Source organism: Lagenorhynchus albirostris, chromosome 15, assembly GCF_949774975.1.
Source record: "Lagenorhynchus albirostris chromosome 15, mLagAlb1.1, whole genome shotgun sequence".
Classification (NCBI taxonomy): domain Eukaryota; kingdom Metazoa; phylum Chordata; class Mammalia; order Artiodactyla; family Delphinidae; genus Lagenorhynchus; species Lagenorhynchus albirostris.
Window position 1 is genome coordinate 42,674,299 of NC_083109.1, and position 17,208 is coordinate 42,691,506.

The 17,208-nt window shown below is 39.6% G+C and overlaps 1 protein-coding gene across 1 annotated transcript in view; it reads left to right on the forward strand.

Annotated features, from left to right (window-relative positions):
• MACROD2 (mono-ADP ribosylhydrolase 2) overlaps window positions 1–16,806 on the forward strand; it is a 1,952,988-nt gene extending 1,936,182 nt beyond the window's left edge. The window contains exons 16-17 of the mRNA XM_060124328.1: window positions 13,644–13,721; window positions 16,745–16,806. Of these exons, the coding sequence (XP_059980311.1) occupies window positions 13,644–13,721; window positions 16,745–16,806 (140 nt within the window). The remainder of the gene's footprint in view (window positions 1–13,643; window positions 13,722–16,744) is intronic.
• The last annotated feature ends 402 nt before the right edge of the window (window positions 16,807–17,208 follow it).

Below are 17,208 nucleotides of genomic sequence, written 5' to 3' on the forward strand. Positions count from 1 at the left end.
GGTGTTTCTGTAAATCTACTAGTTATTTATTGTGCAAATCTACTAGTTATACAGCTTTCTTCCTGGGTATTGATTTCTAGTACTTTGGTCATCACAAAGATGACCCACTAGATTTTATTAAATGTTCTGAATAAATTGTGCTATTTAGGAAAATATACCATGAGGGCAAAATCTAGTGGAAATAATTAAGGAATCTATAATTAAGAATGTATAGGACTAAATTATCCTTTGACTAAAGAGCTGTGTATGTAATCACGCAGGATTTCAACCCAAGCAGTCAGAGGCACTTTCTTTCAGGAGACTTAAGTGTGTGATGAAGTTTCTAAGAATCCAGCGTGGGTTATTTCCAGCAGCAAGTTTCCTTCCTTATGAAAGATACCACATAAAGAATCATTTGAAAGCCCAAAGCTACCCCACTGTGGCTCCTTACATAGTTAAAACCCTATTAGAGTAAAAGAATCAAGAGATTCCTGTGGAAAAAAATACCTCTCTCTGTGCTCACTAGGGCCCTGCTGTGTAGACTTATCTGGTCGCTGTAGAGAAATAAGAGCCACAAAGAGGGTGTGATGGTTGTGGGGGGAGGGGTGGCATTTGAGAGACACCCGGTTTGTATTGTTCCTGCTGGAAAGACCCTGATCTGAGACCAGCCCTGGCGGCCCCCGGCTGAGAAGGGCCTACTTGTAGCCTTCATTCCTGCCAGGCCCTGGAGGGTGTGGGGACTGCATTATGAGGCTGAATGAGAGTTAGATGCTTAATTGGGGCCTGGAAAAGGGAAAGAAAAGCCAGACGTGTCGAAAGTGATCAGAATCGAGCTCAGGTAAGCCAAGTGTGGCAACACCTGGGAAGGCTTCAGTGGTTGTGATCTTACATAAAGGAGATGGAACTGCCTTTTAGAGTTCCATGGGGGCAGCACAACCAGCAAAGGGAGATGAGGAGTAAAACGGGTCAGGCCTAAGGTGGTCCAGTTGAAGATGTAAGAAACTGAGTCCTCCAGATCTTTGACACACAGGAGATATTTCTACCTATCCCAATGCTTGGCAAGGATGCAAAACATCTGAAACTGACTCCTCTAACCAGCTCCAACTTAAATGTCATTTCCTTGTTCTCCAAGATTTTTCTTCACCAGCCCTCAAAAAAGGTGACTCACTCTCCCCTGGGCCTCCAGAGTTCCTAGTTCATACCATAACACGTGGCTTGTGGGTGGTCCATGTTCTCAATCTCAACCCCCCCACCCCCGTCTCAGCTAGCTTGTGAAGTCCATGAAGACATCAGTACACCTCATCCCTTTTTATCTCAGCATGTAGTAGACACTGAAGTATCTGGTGGATATGTTTTGGGGGTTTTCTTCCCAAATATTGGGTCTCTATAGCCCGGCTATTCTGACAATAACTAGTGATGAATTTCCAAACCATTCTCAAAGTGGCTGCATGCAGGTACACCATCCGGTTAAACATAAAAGGAAAAGGTGTATGCATATGTCTGGATTTCATGCCCACCTTCAGCTACCGCCACTGCCTTTTATCTACTAAAGACAGCTTCTGATTTTTTTTTTTTTTTTTTTGCGGTACGCGGGCCTCTCACTGCTGTGGCCTCTCCCGTTGCGGAGCACAGGCTCCGGACGCGCAGGCTCAGCGGCCATGGCTCACGGGCCCAGCCGCTCCGCGGCATGTGGGATCTTCCCGGACCGGGGCACGAACCCGCGTCCCCTGCATCGGCAGGCGGACTCTCAACCACTGCGCCACCAGGGAAGCCCCTTCTGCCCATTTATTGATTGGGTTGTTTGTTTGTTTGATATTGAGCTGCATGAGCTGTTTGTATACTTTGGAGATTAATCCCTTGTCGGTTGCTTCATTTGAAAATATTTTCTCCCATTCTGTGGGTCGTCTTTTCGTTTAGTTTATGGTTTCCTTTGCTGTACAAAAGCTTTTAAGTTTCATTAGGTCCCATTTGTTTATTGTTGCTTTTATTTTCATTACTCTAGGAGGTGGATTGTAAAAAGATCTTGCTGCAATTTACACCAGAGGGTGTTTTGCCTATGTTTTCCTATAAAAGTTTTGTAGTATCTGGTCTTACATTTAGGTCTTTACTCCATTTTGAGTTTATTTTTGTGTATGGTGTTAGAGAATGTTCTAATTTCATTCTTTTACATGTAGCTGTCCAGTTTTCCCAGCACCACTTATTGAAGAGACTGTCTTTTCTCCACTGTATATTCTTGCCTCCTTTGTCATAGATTACATGACCATGGTGCATGGGTTTATCTCTGGACTTTCTGTCCTGTTCCATTGAGCTATATCTGTTTTTGTGCCAGTACCATACTGTTTTGATTACTGTAGCTTTGTAATATAGTCTGAAGTCAGGGACCCTGATTCCCCCAGCTCTGTTTTGCTTTCTCAAGATTGCTTTGGCTATTCAAGGTCTTTTGTATTTCCTTAAAAACTGTAATTTTTTTTCTTCTAATTCTATGAAAAATGCTATTGGTAATTAGATGGGGATTGCATTGAATCTGTAGATTACTTTGGATAATACTGTCATTTTGGCAATATTGATTCTTCCAATCCAAGAACATGGTGTATCTCTCCATCTGTTTGTGTCATCTTTGATTTCTTTCATCAGTATCTTATAGTTTTCTGAGTACAGGTCTTTTGCCTCCTTAGGTAGGTTTATTCCTAGGTATTTTATCCTTTTGATGTGATAGTAGACGGGATTGTTTCCTTAATTTCTCTGTCTGATCTTCCATTGTTAGTGTATAGTAATGCAAGAGATTTCTGTGTATTAATTTTGTATCCTGCAACTTTACCAAATTCATTGATGAGCGCTAGTAGTTTTCTGGTAGCATCTTTAGGATTTTCTATGTATAGTATCATGTCATCTACAAACAATGACAATTCTACTTCTTCTTTTCCAATTTGGATTCATTTTATTTCATTTTCTTCTCTGATTGCTGTGGCTAGGACTTCCAAAACTATGTTGAAAAACTTCCAAAACTAAGTGGCAAGAGTGGACATCCTTGTCTTCTTCCTGATTTTAGAGGAAATGCTTTCAGTTTTTCACCATTGAGAACAGTCATTCCTTTTTGACTTTGGAGAGGGAGCCAAGGGCATGTGTCTACAAGTGATGACCACCAGTAGGATGGTCAAGGAGCAGCTTTAGGATTGAGGTTCTTTGGGAGAAAATAGGTTAGATGAGGGGCAGATGGCTTACAATTGTACTTTTGTCCCGAAGAAATAGGAACTAATTGTAAATCAAGTATACCCATCTGCTCAGGCTGCCATAAAAAAAATACCATAGACTGGGCGGCTTAAACAACAGAAGTCTATTTTCTCACAGCTCTGGAGGCTGAGAAGTCCAAATCAAGGTGCTGGCTGATTTGGTTTATGGCGGGATCTCTCTTCCTGGCCTATAGGTGGCCCCCTTCTCACTGTGTCCTCATATGGCAAAGGGAGAGAGAGAGGGCTCTCTTCTTATAAAGCCGCAGTCCTGTCAGATTAGGGCCTCACTATTGTGACCTCATTTAATTTTAATTACCTCCATGAAGGCCCTATTTCCAAATACAGTCACATTGCCACTTGGGGCTTCAACATATGAATCTTGTGACAGGGGTGGGGGGGGTGGGGTCACAAATATTCAGTCTATAACCTCAAGTCTGATCAGAACTATCCTTTGATAAATATTCCTAAAACCAGCTGTTGACAAAGGCCAAGTATGTGAGACACCCGGAGTGAATACCCCATCCCACAAATCAAAGGAGTCTGCACATCTGGTCTTGGGTTTAAGCTGGTGATGTGAAGTCACATTTCAAATCTCACTCACCCAAACATAATGATATGAAGCAGATAAGTAAAACAAGCAAACGAACAACACAAATAAAAACTGTAATTAAAAGAACAAGCTGGGCTTTCCTGGTGGCGCAGCGGTTGAGAGTCCGCCTGCCGATGCAGGGGATGCGGGTTCTTGCCCCGGTCTGGGGGGATCCCACATGCTGTGGAGCAGCTGGGCCCGTGAGCCATGGCTGCTGAGCCTGCGCGTCCGGAGCCTGTGCTCCGCAACGGGAGAGGCCACAACAGTGAGAGGCCCGCTTACCGCAAAAAAAAAAAAAAAAAAAGAATGAGCTGGTAGCCATGGCAAAAGGAAGGCGTGAGCCTGGTGTCACCCCCAACCTACTCCCTAGCTCTACCAGGCTCTGAAATAATCCTGAATAGGGTCTTACTAGCTACCATTTACTTTCCCAACTGGGAGAGGAGCAGGCCAGGGAAATTTGCACAAGCGCATGAAGCCAGCCATGAACACCTTTATTCTGCCTTGCCCCAAAGAGACAGGAAAATAAGCTGTGATTCTCCATTTCAATATCTCTTGCTGGGAGGAAAATGGAAAAGGAAAGGCAGACCAATAACAAATTCCTGGATCTAATTACCTCTAGGGAAAAGAAACAATAGGAATTTCACCAAATAGAGGGCAAAAGGGAAAATAAATAAGGCAAGATCTTGGGGGTGAGCAGGAAGCAGAGGAGGAGGTGCTGGAAAGTCCCAGATGAAGCCCCCTTGAAAGAGGAGCCCCCTTCATTCCCTGAGGAGTCTGTGTAGGGTTTGCATAGGGTTTATCACCTTCTGCTTTGGAGGCTGAGAGAGAAAACAGCAAAGAGAATAGTGAAGCCCAAGCTGACTTTTTTGCTCTTAGAGCAAAAACGAGTTGCAAGGCTCACGTTGAATTGAAAAAAAACTATCCAACCCCAAGGATAGCCCCCACTGTGACAGGCAACAGTACCGACAAAGTGGTGGCCTGGGCTGGACATGGGACACACTTGCTGAGGAATCCAGCACGATGAATGTGGTTGATGCTGTGACCACTTTACCCCCCCAAAGAAAACGCTTCCACAGACAATGTGCGAAAGGAGTAGCTTGCTAATGTGTGTGTCACATGCTTACCCTGTAGTAATGACCTTATTGACTTTTATGTAGTCTTCATAAATTAAGAAAATTAACCCTCTGTCAAACACGTTGCAGATATTTTCTCCTGGATTGCCTTCTTTTGATTTTTTTTAAGATACATTAAATCAACTTTACTATGCTTTCTTCTAAAATCTTTAGATATTGTTTTTTAAGTGACCTATATGGGAAAAGAATCTAAAAGAGGGTGAATATACGTTGCTGTGTGGTAGAAACTAACACAACATTTTTAAATCAACTATACTCCAATAAAATTTTTTTTAAAACTCAAAAAAAATTCAGTAAGAAAAAACTGAGCAATCAAATAGAAAAATTGGTAAAATATTAAAATCAATGACAGAAGAGAGGAAGGGAGGGAGGGAGGAAGGGAGGAAAGATATTAGGAAGGAAGTTAGGGAGGAAGGAAGGAGGAATCTCAACACCCTGCATGTTAAGAGGTAATAATAAAAGAAAAATACACTGTAGAACAGTATTAGTGCTCTATTCTCTGAGATTTATTAATCCAGCTAAGCCAGTCTTCTACTCCATTCAGTTCTTTTCATTAAGGTTTATACGTAGCACGGACTCAATATATATGCTGGCTGGCTGGATGAATGAATGAATAATACCAAAGAGGAGGAAAAATGTGATAAATTCTTGAATGATACGGAGAAGTGATTCAGCCAAGTTTTTATGCTTAAATACCCTTGATTAAGAGACATCAAGAAGTAGATATTAAATTTGTTTCTCTCAGCCAAAAAATATTAATCAAGTGTTTATTATAGTCAGTCCTTATCTCTTTTGATCCTCAAATGTTTTGAGGGAGATATCATTACCTCCATGTATAAGTGACAAAACTGAGACTCTGAATGTGAACGAGACCTATCCAAGATCGCACAACTAGAGATGCCAGAGCTTGGATTTGAAACCAGCTGTGTCCAACTCCAGAGAGCTACACTCCATCCCCTTTCACTGATGTTGAGCTTCCCACAAAGGTGGCCAGAAATGGACAGTCCTGAGGTTCAGTATCTGTCATGCGTAACAGAAAAGGGAGTTACAAAAAGCAAAACAAAGGCGTATTCAAAGGAGAGAAGGAATTTGTAGAGGCTGGACTTGTGGTTTGTTGCGTGTCATTTGTTGTAGAGAAGGTGGGTAGTAATCTTTGTTAAATGCTGTCTGGTCTATTTTGCCTCCCTTCACTTTGGATGAATTTTCCTAGGCGTAGTGTTTATCCTTTGCACCCTTACATATTATCACAAAACACCTGGATAAGAAACCTGGTTGCTACTGAAGCAGCTATGTAAATGCATAAGCCCATGCCATTACCAAGGATTGGAATTTTTTTCTTGAGGTTAAATGTATTTAGTTTATCGCTGTTGGAACCACATCACTAAGAGGAGTCGCATCACTGACTTTTACAATCATTTTACATAGTGTTGGTGCCTTGATTGTAAAGAGCAGTTTGTGGGGAAGTATAACAATACAAAGACTCAACTTCTCTTCAAGTCCTGTCTTCTCACTGACACTCTGTTCTTGCTCCGTAAGTTGGTCTTTGATCTCCTTTAGTTTTACTTGCACTTGGATTCTACACCTAGAAAGTGAGCTTGGCACTCTAGGATAAAGTAAGGTCTAATGGAGCTCATCTCCCCTAACAATCAGTTGCTTAAAAAGAACATAAATTGATGTTTATGCATGTGGAATAATGGCTTTTCTCCATTTGAGCTTGGAAGTTAAATATATGTGACAAACGCCTTAAACTCTGTGACCAGTTTTCTTCCATTTTAGTACCATTGTGAAGGCAACAGAGTTTAGCCTGTTAAGGGACGTCTCATCTGTATACATCAACTTGGCATTTCTCATAATTTCATACAGATACCATTTGTTGCCCTGAAACCACACTCCTTCTCGGATGGGGCTCCAACCCAGCCAAAAGTCAGACTGGAACTTGAACCCAGGATACCTGACTAGGAGGGGACTCAAACGCATTGTCTTTTCATTGAAACTGCTCACCTGGTGTCAGGACTTACTGAAGCTCATGTTCCTTAGTCTCGATGCAGAAAGAGTTCAGCATGAGGCAAAGTGATAGGCAAAGAATGAGTTTATTAGCATAGGACACTTGTGAGAGATATAAGCGGGCAGGCAAGGGAGTGCAGCCCTGAGAACAAAGAGGGCTACATTTTTATAATCAGAGGGAAGGTGGGGGAAGACCACCTTCTCCCTCATTTTTGGGGAGATGTCAAGGTTTACGTCATTAGTTCCTCCTTTGACCCTATGTGGTCTGACCGGGATTGTCATTGAGCTATTTTAATCATATGTATATTAGCAAAAGGGTGATGACATATACTAAAATATGGTAATTCATCTCAGGTTTCAGTATAATGTCCCCTTTCACCTAGTTCCTTTCCCCTTTCACTTATATTCCTGTCTTGACTACATGCAGAAATGCAACTCTTCAAGGACCATTTACTCCCTGACTTCATGTAACAAGATTCAGACCCCATATCTATTGTCTTGTATTTTTAACTATCAGGATTTGTGGCTTGAGTGTGCCTTGCACTTGAATGTGCTTGGTCTTCCTTCAAGGTAGTGTAGATTGTTGCTAGGTTACTAGATTCTTTTCTTGAGTGGTCATTAGCTTACAATAGTCTCCCAAACTCCCTTAAAATTCCCTCTGTCTTTAAACCCCTAGTGGGATTTTTCAACTAACTATTTAAGTATCCTACTCTATCCCTATCAGCTCTGTAGATGATTTTAGGTGATATCAAAATTAACATATTTATTATTTATTCACACGTATTTATTATCATGTGTGAAAAAAGTAGGCACAAATTAAGCTCACAGTTTTATAGCTATGATTGCTATGGGACAAAATTAAGAAGCAATGTTAGGCCTGAGTCAATTAAAAACATTATTAAGCATTAGTTGTCACCACAGTAATGCTGCATAACAAGCCATCTTCAATTTCAGAGGCTTAGAACAACAATCATCCATTCTTTTGTTCAGAGAGGATCAACCACATCTAGTCTGGGCCAGGAAGGATGTCAGGCTGTGAGTTGAGTTCAGGTCTTATCTTCCTTAGATCAGCTGCTCCCTAAAGCATTGTTCTTCTTGGGGCAAAAGGCAGGAGCACAAGAGGGCAAACCCCAACTGTACAAATGCATTTCAAACCTCTGTTTGACTCACTTTTGCTAATATTCCATTAGCCAAAGCAAATTCCATGACCAAGCCCAATGTCAGGGAACAGTGAAGTCAACTCCTGTAGGGGCGGAAGACAGGAAGTGAGCCTTTTGAAACAATTACCTAATCCATTACATTCATAATAAAGTTGGAACACAGATATGACAAAAGTCAAGATGGTTCAAGAATGCTTGCTTTGGTTCAACACGCTTTAATTCAATACAATTGAATCCAGACAGGCCCTGCTTTCTATAGCTGTCATGATACCTATGCAACTACACATTCTGAGAAATAATTATTTGTAATTCTATTTGTTGCATGGAGTTTGTCAACACAAATCTCAAAAGAAAAACTTGGAGAATCTTCTAACTTCTCTCCATGTTTATGTATTTTAAAATCTGGTTAATTGTATTCTATATGCATTTCAGTATCTTTTCTTTATGATGAGACTTGCTTCATTTTATTATTTTTTATGTAATGCAACTAACCTACAAAAGGTTATCATAATCAAGGCTTTGAAGAGGACAGTTGAGGTTGGTAATTGAAAATGAAAATGGTACTGTCTGTCCCAGACTCTTTCTATTTCAGCATCTTTTATCTCCTGCTAGGAGCCCTGAAATGTACCTCATTTGTGTTCCAAGCAGCAGCAATCAAAATGAGGGAAGGACAGGCAAACTGAAATAAATAGGCTGTAGAGGCAATTTTTGTTTTGATCAGATTCTATTGTCTGTGTGAAATGGCATCATTTCTCTGGGGCACTCAGATGCATTGCCCAGCAGGGGAGAAACCGTTAGGATAATAACAGTTCCACACACATCAGAGTAATAAGTATCTGTCGTTCTTCTCTCCCTCTTTCCAAATACACCACACACACACACACTTGCACATGCATACACATATACACATGCATATTCACATAAGCACGCCATTGCACACATACACAGTCATATATTCATACCACATGTGCATGTATCATGCACACTCATGATATTAAATGAATAATGTCTACCAAACATACCATTAGGGTCTTCAGAAGCGGATCTAAGAGACCTCTGCTCAAGAACATGGCAATATATAGAGCTACAACTATGATTTCTCTTTTCATCTCTGTCATGGATCTCAAAACCTGCCATTACATCTCATGCTAATCTGTGCCAATATGGTCGCATAACCTGAGATTTCTCAAACAGTGTACTATATTTTAAAATAATGAGGTTGAAAAGACAAAACGTAAGGCAAACAACTTAAATATTTACTGTCTGATTTGCCTTTTGGGTTTTGCTTTCTTCAACTTCTTTTTTCCTCTCTCGCCCAGCTCTTAAAAGTGTTTTGTATGCTCCTTCATTTTCATTGAGCATTATTATATTGACTAGCATCCTGTCTATTAGCTAGAAAGTTCTCTGAGATGTCAGAGAGGTATCTCTATAGTAATATCACCAGGGTTATTACCATTGAGAGTAATGACTTTGAAAGAGATTTCCTGGAAGAATCAGCTACAGGTACCCTAGATCCCATCACAAACAATGACGCTAAGGAGAAAGTCAAAGAAGTACTGATTAAATCGCAGTAGGTCAATTAACTTTCCTTCCATAGTAATCATCTTATGAAATATAACAATTATGTTGTATTTTAATAAGTTCTGATGGTGTCCAAGGAGTTAGAACATTTTATAGTTATTTTTATAGTGAAAAAGCTGAGGCTTTTAAATACTGTGAGATTTGGTAAAAGTCATTGAAGAAATTAAGTGACCAGCCAGGATATTCTCTTTTATGACATGTCTGTGTCTTGCCCATTTTCTGTTGGGTTCCTTGTCTTTTCTATGTTATATTGTTTTCTTTATGTATTAGTACAAGAGTCCTTTGTAAGTGAGATACATATTATATATATATATGTGTGTTTGTGTGTATATATACATATATATATATATATGTACACACACACACAAATGGCAAATATCTTCTACTCTGGTTTACTTTGCACTCTCTTAATGGTGTGTTTCGATAAAATAATGATGCTAATTTAAATGTTTTCCATATTATTAGTCTTTCGCCTAATGGTCAGTGCTTTGTAACTGTGTAAGAAATTTTTGCCTCATGATATAAAGGTCTTTTTCCATGTTACCTTTCAAATTTAGTTCTATAAGCTACCTGGAATTTATATTTTCATATGGTGAAAATCCTTCAGTGTAGGTCTACTGTTTTTCCCCCTGAACAAATTCTGTTTTTTCCCTGAAATTTTTTTATTTCAAATTGGAAGTTTGAAAGAAGATTTTGCTAGGTATGAAATTTTACGTTAGTGATATTTTCTTTAAGTGCTTTGAAGATATCATTACATTGTCTCTGGATTCCATGATTTTTATTGAGATGTCATCTATAATTCCTATTGTTGCTATTTTGAAGTTAATGGGTCTTTACTCCTAAATATATATTTTTTCTTTAACCTTGATTTTCTGCAAGTTTACACTGATTGGCCTGAATAAGATTTGCATTGCATTAATTTTGCTTGGGTATCATAATACCCTTAAAGCAATAGCTTGATATTTTCCATTCAGTTTGGGAAATTATCAGCCATTATCTTTTAAAATATTGCTTTTGCCCCATTACTTATAGGATACACCCTATCTCATATGTCTTCTCATCTGTATTTTATCTTTTCTAACTTAGCTTTCAGTTTGTAAATTCCTTCTTCAGCTGTGTCTAATTGCCACCAAATCCACCTATTGAATTCTAAACTTCATTATATAATTTTCCGTTCTAGAATTTACATCTGACTTTTTTTTAGCGTCTAGTCCAGTTAACTTCTTTGCCATGGGAATTCTCCCTCTTGTCACCCAATTCTTAAACACATTAACCATATTTTAAAGTTGTATCTACAAATAGATCTCTAACATGTCTCTATATATTGTCTTATTGTCTTGGTTTTCAGTGATCCATTCTTGTTCCTCAGGAATGACTGGTAATTTTTTATTGAATGCTAGACACTATGTGCGAAAAATTGTAGAGATAACTTGAGCCTCTGGGTGGCCTTATCTTCTTCCAGAGAGGATTTATTTTTGTTTCTGAAAGGCTGGTAGGATTGAGTAGAGCACTGAAATCGAATCAGAGATTAAATTGATTAAAAGTAGGCCTTCAATTTTTTTTAAGAACTGGTCTATTTCAAGTTCATTGCCCCCCAAGTATAACCCACAGAAAACTCAAGGTACTTATCAGCGCACCTCTTCTTTGGTGGGCCCTGACCTGTAAGTTTTTCCTCTCTCCCCCCAAATCTCATTAAAAAACATCTGAAGGCTCTGTTAAACTTCTTTGTATGTGGAATGTCAGGTTCACCATTTTTCACCTCCTCCAGCTTCTGCTGCATTAACGGCTCTCTAGTGCCTTAATTTCCTCAAATAATCTGTTCAATGTTTCTAGCTGTTCTTGCTGGGAGTGTTATTCTACAGTATGATAGTCTACTTTAGGCAGAAATCCCCTTCTCTAGTTGTGGTGTGCAGGCTTCTCATTGCACTGGCTTCTTTTGTTGTGAAGCACGGGCTCTAGGCGTGCAGGCTTTAGTGGTGGCTTGCGGACTCTAGAGCGCAGGCTCAGTAGTTGTGGCACACGGGCTTAGTTGCTCCGTGGCATGTGGGATCTTCCCAGACCAGGGCTTGAACCTGTGTCCCCTGCATTAGCAGGCAGCTTCTTAAACACTGCACCACCAGAGAAGCCCTCTCTCTCAGTGTAATTTTAACTTGCATTTTTTTTCGTTAGTAGCAAAGTGAATCACATTTTCACACAACTACAGGCCATTCTTATTTTTTAATTAACTTTCTGTTAGATTTCTTGCTCAATTTTCTATCCAATTGTCAATCTTGTTTATGTTTAGAAGTACTTTATATATCAAAGATATTACCCTTTGTCTATGAAAAAAGGTATAAATAATTTTCCTCAACTGGTAATATTTCTTTTTTTAAACACTTCTTATGGTAGCTTTTCCACCCATAAGTTTGTGTTTATATAAAGTCAAATAGTTCCATTTTTTCTAACTACTTCTGTTTTGAGGCATACTAACTTCCTGCTCCCAAGCTTAGACAACTCCATCAGTAGTTTCTTCTGTAATTGTGTCTGTAAGGAACGTGTTGATGAGCAATTGGAAAATGGTCTATTTTCTAGAATTGACAGAGTGACAAAAGATATGCCATGGTTAAGTCCAGCTGGAAGTTTCAAGTTTTGTTTTCGTTTTCCCAACCTAAAAGAACTCATGGGCACAGTCACTTTCATGTTGTTCTTGTAGGACTTGGGTAGCCACGAGTCATGTTTCCTTATGTTATCCCCTTCCTGACTTTTCTCATCCACTGTCATGTCATCAACAATATAACATTATTCTGCATGGACATCTCCCAAATTCCCACATGTCTAATTCTCAGTTTTCTTCCTCAGCATTAGATGCAAAACTTGTTTGGCATCTCCACTTAAATGACCCTCTTCACCTCCCTTCACTTTGTTTGTTTTATATATTGTCAAGTACTGACCTTCCATCCACCCAGGCTCAAAGATTAGTCACCTTACTTCTTGATTCTCAGCTTCAGTAAATCATTACCAAGAGTACAAGTTAAAGGTATCTTTCTTTGAAGAGATTATATACTGGATCTTTCCTAGCCTTGCTTCACCCTAACAGAGAGGTCAAATTGAACCTACTCTGGACTCAATAGGCATTCATGTAATGAAACTGAATTTAATCTTTTGTTTAAGTTATGGACTCGTCTAGTACTTTCTATCTTTGTATTTTCAAATGCCCTGGCTCTTCAAGCTGTGAAAACATAATAGATATTTAACTAAGAAGTAAGAGATTATTGTCCTTTTGACTATCTGTAAATTTTCTCACAATAAGAAATATGGATGTTAACTAGATTATAGTGATCATTTTTTCTATATGTACAAATATTGGATCAAGAAAAACAGTCTCCTTACAACTACATTTAGGCATGTTATATAGCTTCAGCCACAGCAAGTGATGACAAGCCTTATGAAACTGTAAATAGAGAACAATTACAACAGAAATTAACTAAAGATGGGATTCTCAACGATCCAAAATGGTGGCATCTGAGGTCTTCTAGGGGAGCAACTGAGCCATTCATTTGTGTTTAAACTTCACTGCCAGGAGAATGAATCTTTCAGCTTTCAGGCATGCCTGAGGCAAAATAGGTTTTCTTTTTTCATTCTCTTCCAAGTTTAAGCTACATAAACTCACACACAAATTTCCCCAAATTCAAATTGTGGGTTGTTCTGATTAAACCAAGTTTTGCCGCTTTCATGCTACCAGCTTTCTAATTTGAGACACTGTGCATGTATGTATGTGATTATCTCACAAATTAGAGAGAATTTAGAATATGACAGCACTAAAGTATTCAAGCAACTCAACCTACTATTTGCTCTTTTAAGCTTTTCTGCAAAAGAAGTTCAATCCCAGGAGTATTTTTAAACTTAAGAGGGCAATGGAGGGTGACAGAACAACTGGCAGTCAGGCTGTTCTAATTCTCTATTAACCAAGGACGATCTTCTTTTTCAGCGCAAGGCGAGGACACACCTAGAGCTCCTGTGAAAAGTGAAGGCTCTGGTGACACAGAAAATTCTACAAGTCCTGATGGTAAGTTTCTGAGCTATTTGAGTCACACAAACTACAAATTTGGCACATTTTCTGTGTAATCTAGGATTAAGGGAGCTGTCTATTCTATGAGTCAACATACTCAGTTTGAACAAGGTAAAGTTCAAAAACCATTTTCTACTGGGAACTAACAAAATTGGCAGCCTTTTGGAAAAAAAGCATGTGCCTCAGTTGAATCTTACTTCCCAACGCCAAGGAAACAGTGGGTAATTCCAAGGCTAAACTGAAGTCTAGCAGGTGAACCTTATGGAAACACTCAGCAAACACTCAGCATTCAGGGGAGCCCTGGCTTGAGTTTGGGCTAAGGTTATTCTTGGACCTTCATCACTTCACCTCACTGTATCACACATCAGATGGCTTGGCCAAAAACACAGTGAGTCTTTAAAAGTACTTTATAAATAAATTTACAAAAACCTTTTTTTAGTCACATCTTACTTTGAAGGCATCTAGAAATTGTGAGCCTCAGGAATATTATAGCCTTGCCCCTGCACAATGATACTGGAAACCCTTTGAAATATCATCCTTTAGAAAAACAACTATTTGAGCACACATGATTTCTAAATATTTAATTCCACTTGCCCACAGAGCTTAAGAGAACCAGAATTATTGTTCAGTGATCAACTGTTTATATATATATTGTTGTTTGGGTTATTTTAGCCAGGAAAACAAAGCCAATTACTTTGAGTTGATAATGACCTTGGGAAAACTTCAGCCACTGGTAGAAGTTACTTGGTGGTTTTAAATGGTTTCCTATACCATGCATTCCACCCTGCTACAAGGCTTGCCCTCACCTAACTGCCTCCCTTAATTATAAGCCCTTCTGTACCAACTGATTTTTTAATTAAGTATTTTTTAAATTTTTAAAAAAAATTTATACAATTTTTTAAAGGTCACTTTCCATTTACAGTTATTACAAAATATTGGCTATATTCCCCATGTTCTACAATACATCTTTAAGCCTATCATACACCCAAAAAAACTGATTTTTTTTTTAACCCCTGGGCATGCTTTATCTAGGGGAATAATATTGTCAAACCCCAGATTCATTCCATTAAAAGCCACCCCATGTTGGTGATGCTCGGTTGAATGAAACCTTCCCCAGCCTTGTTGTGACACTATAGGCACGGTTCTTAACTAGTTCTCTGCAAAGCATGTTCCAAAGAATACGAGGTCCATGCAATGCTCAATGACTAAAAGGGAGATAAATGTGGGAAATCTTGGAGATTTGCCATGCACATTCCAGGCTCTCCAAAGTCTCAGCTGTAAAGAAACTTCTTAACATCATTTAACATTGCTCTTCCCAAACTTATTTGATCATGAAATGCTTTTCATACTAACACTTACTAGGGACCCTTGGGTTGGAGGAAGGAACAGAAAAGGAACACTCACCCATATTTTTCCAGACCAGGATAGAAAGTGCATACATTATTCTTTTTTTTAGAGGTACACTTCCTGTAACTGGCCAGTTTATACCTGGGGTAAAGAATGGGCTCACACATCATTAGAAACCAAGGCTAGTTTGCAGGAGGAACAAAGAGACCTCCTTGAGAGAGAGTTGAGTGGGCTGCCATCCAATGTCATTCCCTCTTTCAAGTCTCTTTGGAATGTGAGATCCAGCACCTGCCACTGTTCTTCTTGAACATGAAAACTTGATTAAAGTAAAAGAGATTTTGGGCTTTCCTGGTGGCGCAGTGGTTGAGAGTCTGCCTGCCGATGCAGGGGACACGGGTTTGTGCCCCGGTCCGGGAAGATCCCACATGCCGCGGAGCAGCTGGGCCCGTGAGCCATGGCCGCTGAGCCTGCGCATCTGGAGCCTGTGCTCCGCAACGGGAGAGGCCATAGCAGTGAGAGGCCCGCGTACCGCAAAAAAAAAAAAAAAAAAAAAAGTAAAATAGATTTGGATTGTTGCTTTTGTTCCAACAAATGAAGACTATCCAAATGAGAACAAACAGAGGTTACTTATTCAGAGCTACCAAAGCATGGGTGTCACGTAGCCATCATCGCTTGTGTTTGGCCAGCTCAAAGGCAGGGAGGGAAGTGGGGAACTTCTAACAAGAGGGGAGACTTCAGGCATCCTTGACTGGAGGTTGCTGGTAAGGGGAAGCTGCACTTGGGCTAACTAGAAGTGGCCGATTGGTTTGGGAACATATTTGGCTTTCCCTGGCTGGTCCTGTGTTGGGAGCATGGAGTAAAATACAGGGAAGCTGGCAGTCACTGACCAAGTCCTGACCATTCTGAGCTGCTTGCTACAAAGGTTTGAAGTCAGAATTCTATTGTTATGTTTGGCCTAGCCATTGTTCAGCTGTATAAGTCTTGCAGTTTATAATATGGGCTTTGATGCTTTAAAAATACCAATCTGCTGACCCTTGAAAATTTCCAGTGTCTGCTATGCCTGCTCTGGGCTCCTTCTGGACAATGGCGTTAATGAATTCTGTGTGCTATGTGTATGCAAATGCTTACATAGAACACACGGTAGAGTAAAAGCACACGTTCTATCATTGCTGTGCGATCTGGTTAGATGTTTTGCTTTTCTATTTCATGGTGTCCACTGCCAGTGCCCCCACTGGCAAGTTTACAGTGTCAGTTCTGAATTTCAAAATTGAAGACCTGGCAAACCGAGCAGGCCTACTGGCATTGCTGTTTTAGAGGAAGCTGCTTACCTCTCTGCACGTCGATGATCTGGTTTGCTTTGTTTCCTCTTCATTTTCATAGACATCTATTAAGGCCTTTGAATTTACCTAAGGATGGTAATAAATACACACAAAATATCAACCCAAAAATCTGGTATGAAATGACAACTCAGCTCCTACAGTTTAGTAAAGAAGCAACTCTGCCCTCCCCATTCCCCCACCAGTAAAAATCTATGAGTGGCCCCCAAATCTTGAATAAATGAAAACAAACTGAAAGAAGTATAAGCTAGGAAATCAGGAATGTAACAATTCACAGGCCATTTTAATATGTTTAAGAGATTTCTTTAACCTTTTTGTTTTCCTTTCTGGTTCCAGTTGAAATGAATAATCAGGTTGATAGTGTAAATGACCCAACAGAGAGTCAGCAAGAAGATTAATAGGTAAGTTGCCTCTGTCACAAGATTTTCAATTGATTAAATGGGCCAGCCATAGAAACTGTTTGTAAGAGGCATGTTGGATTCCCCTCAGTTCTATCCAGTCCCGTGGATAGAACTTTGAAACATTTAAAAGTTTAGCTTCAGACTAAACTTTTAAAATATTTATACCAAATAACATATTGTAAGAAACTTACCATCTTTAAAGGAAAAAGATAAGCTATAGCATATCCAGATCATGCAATACCCTGGTTTTCTGAGCTTTGATAACAAGAAAAAAAATTTTCCATGCATCTCACCTCCTGGCTTCCTGGAGTGATCAAATTATTTCAGCAACCCCCAAGCTGATTCTGAAGCATTGCTTTTCCAGAAGTTACCTGCTGAGTTGTTTAGTGTATCTGTTTT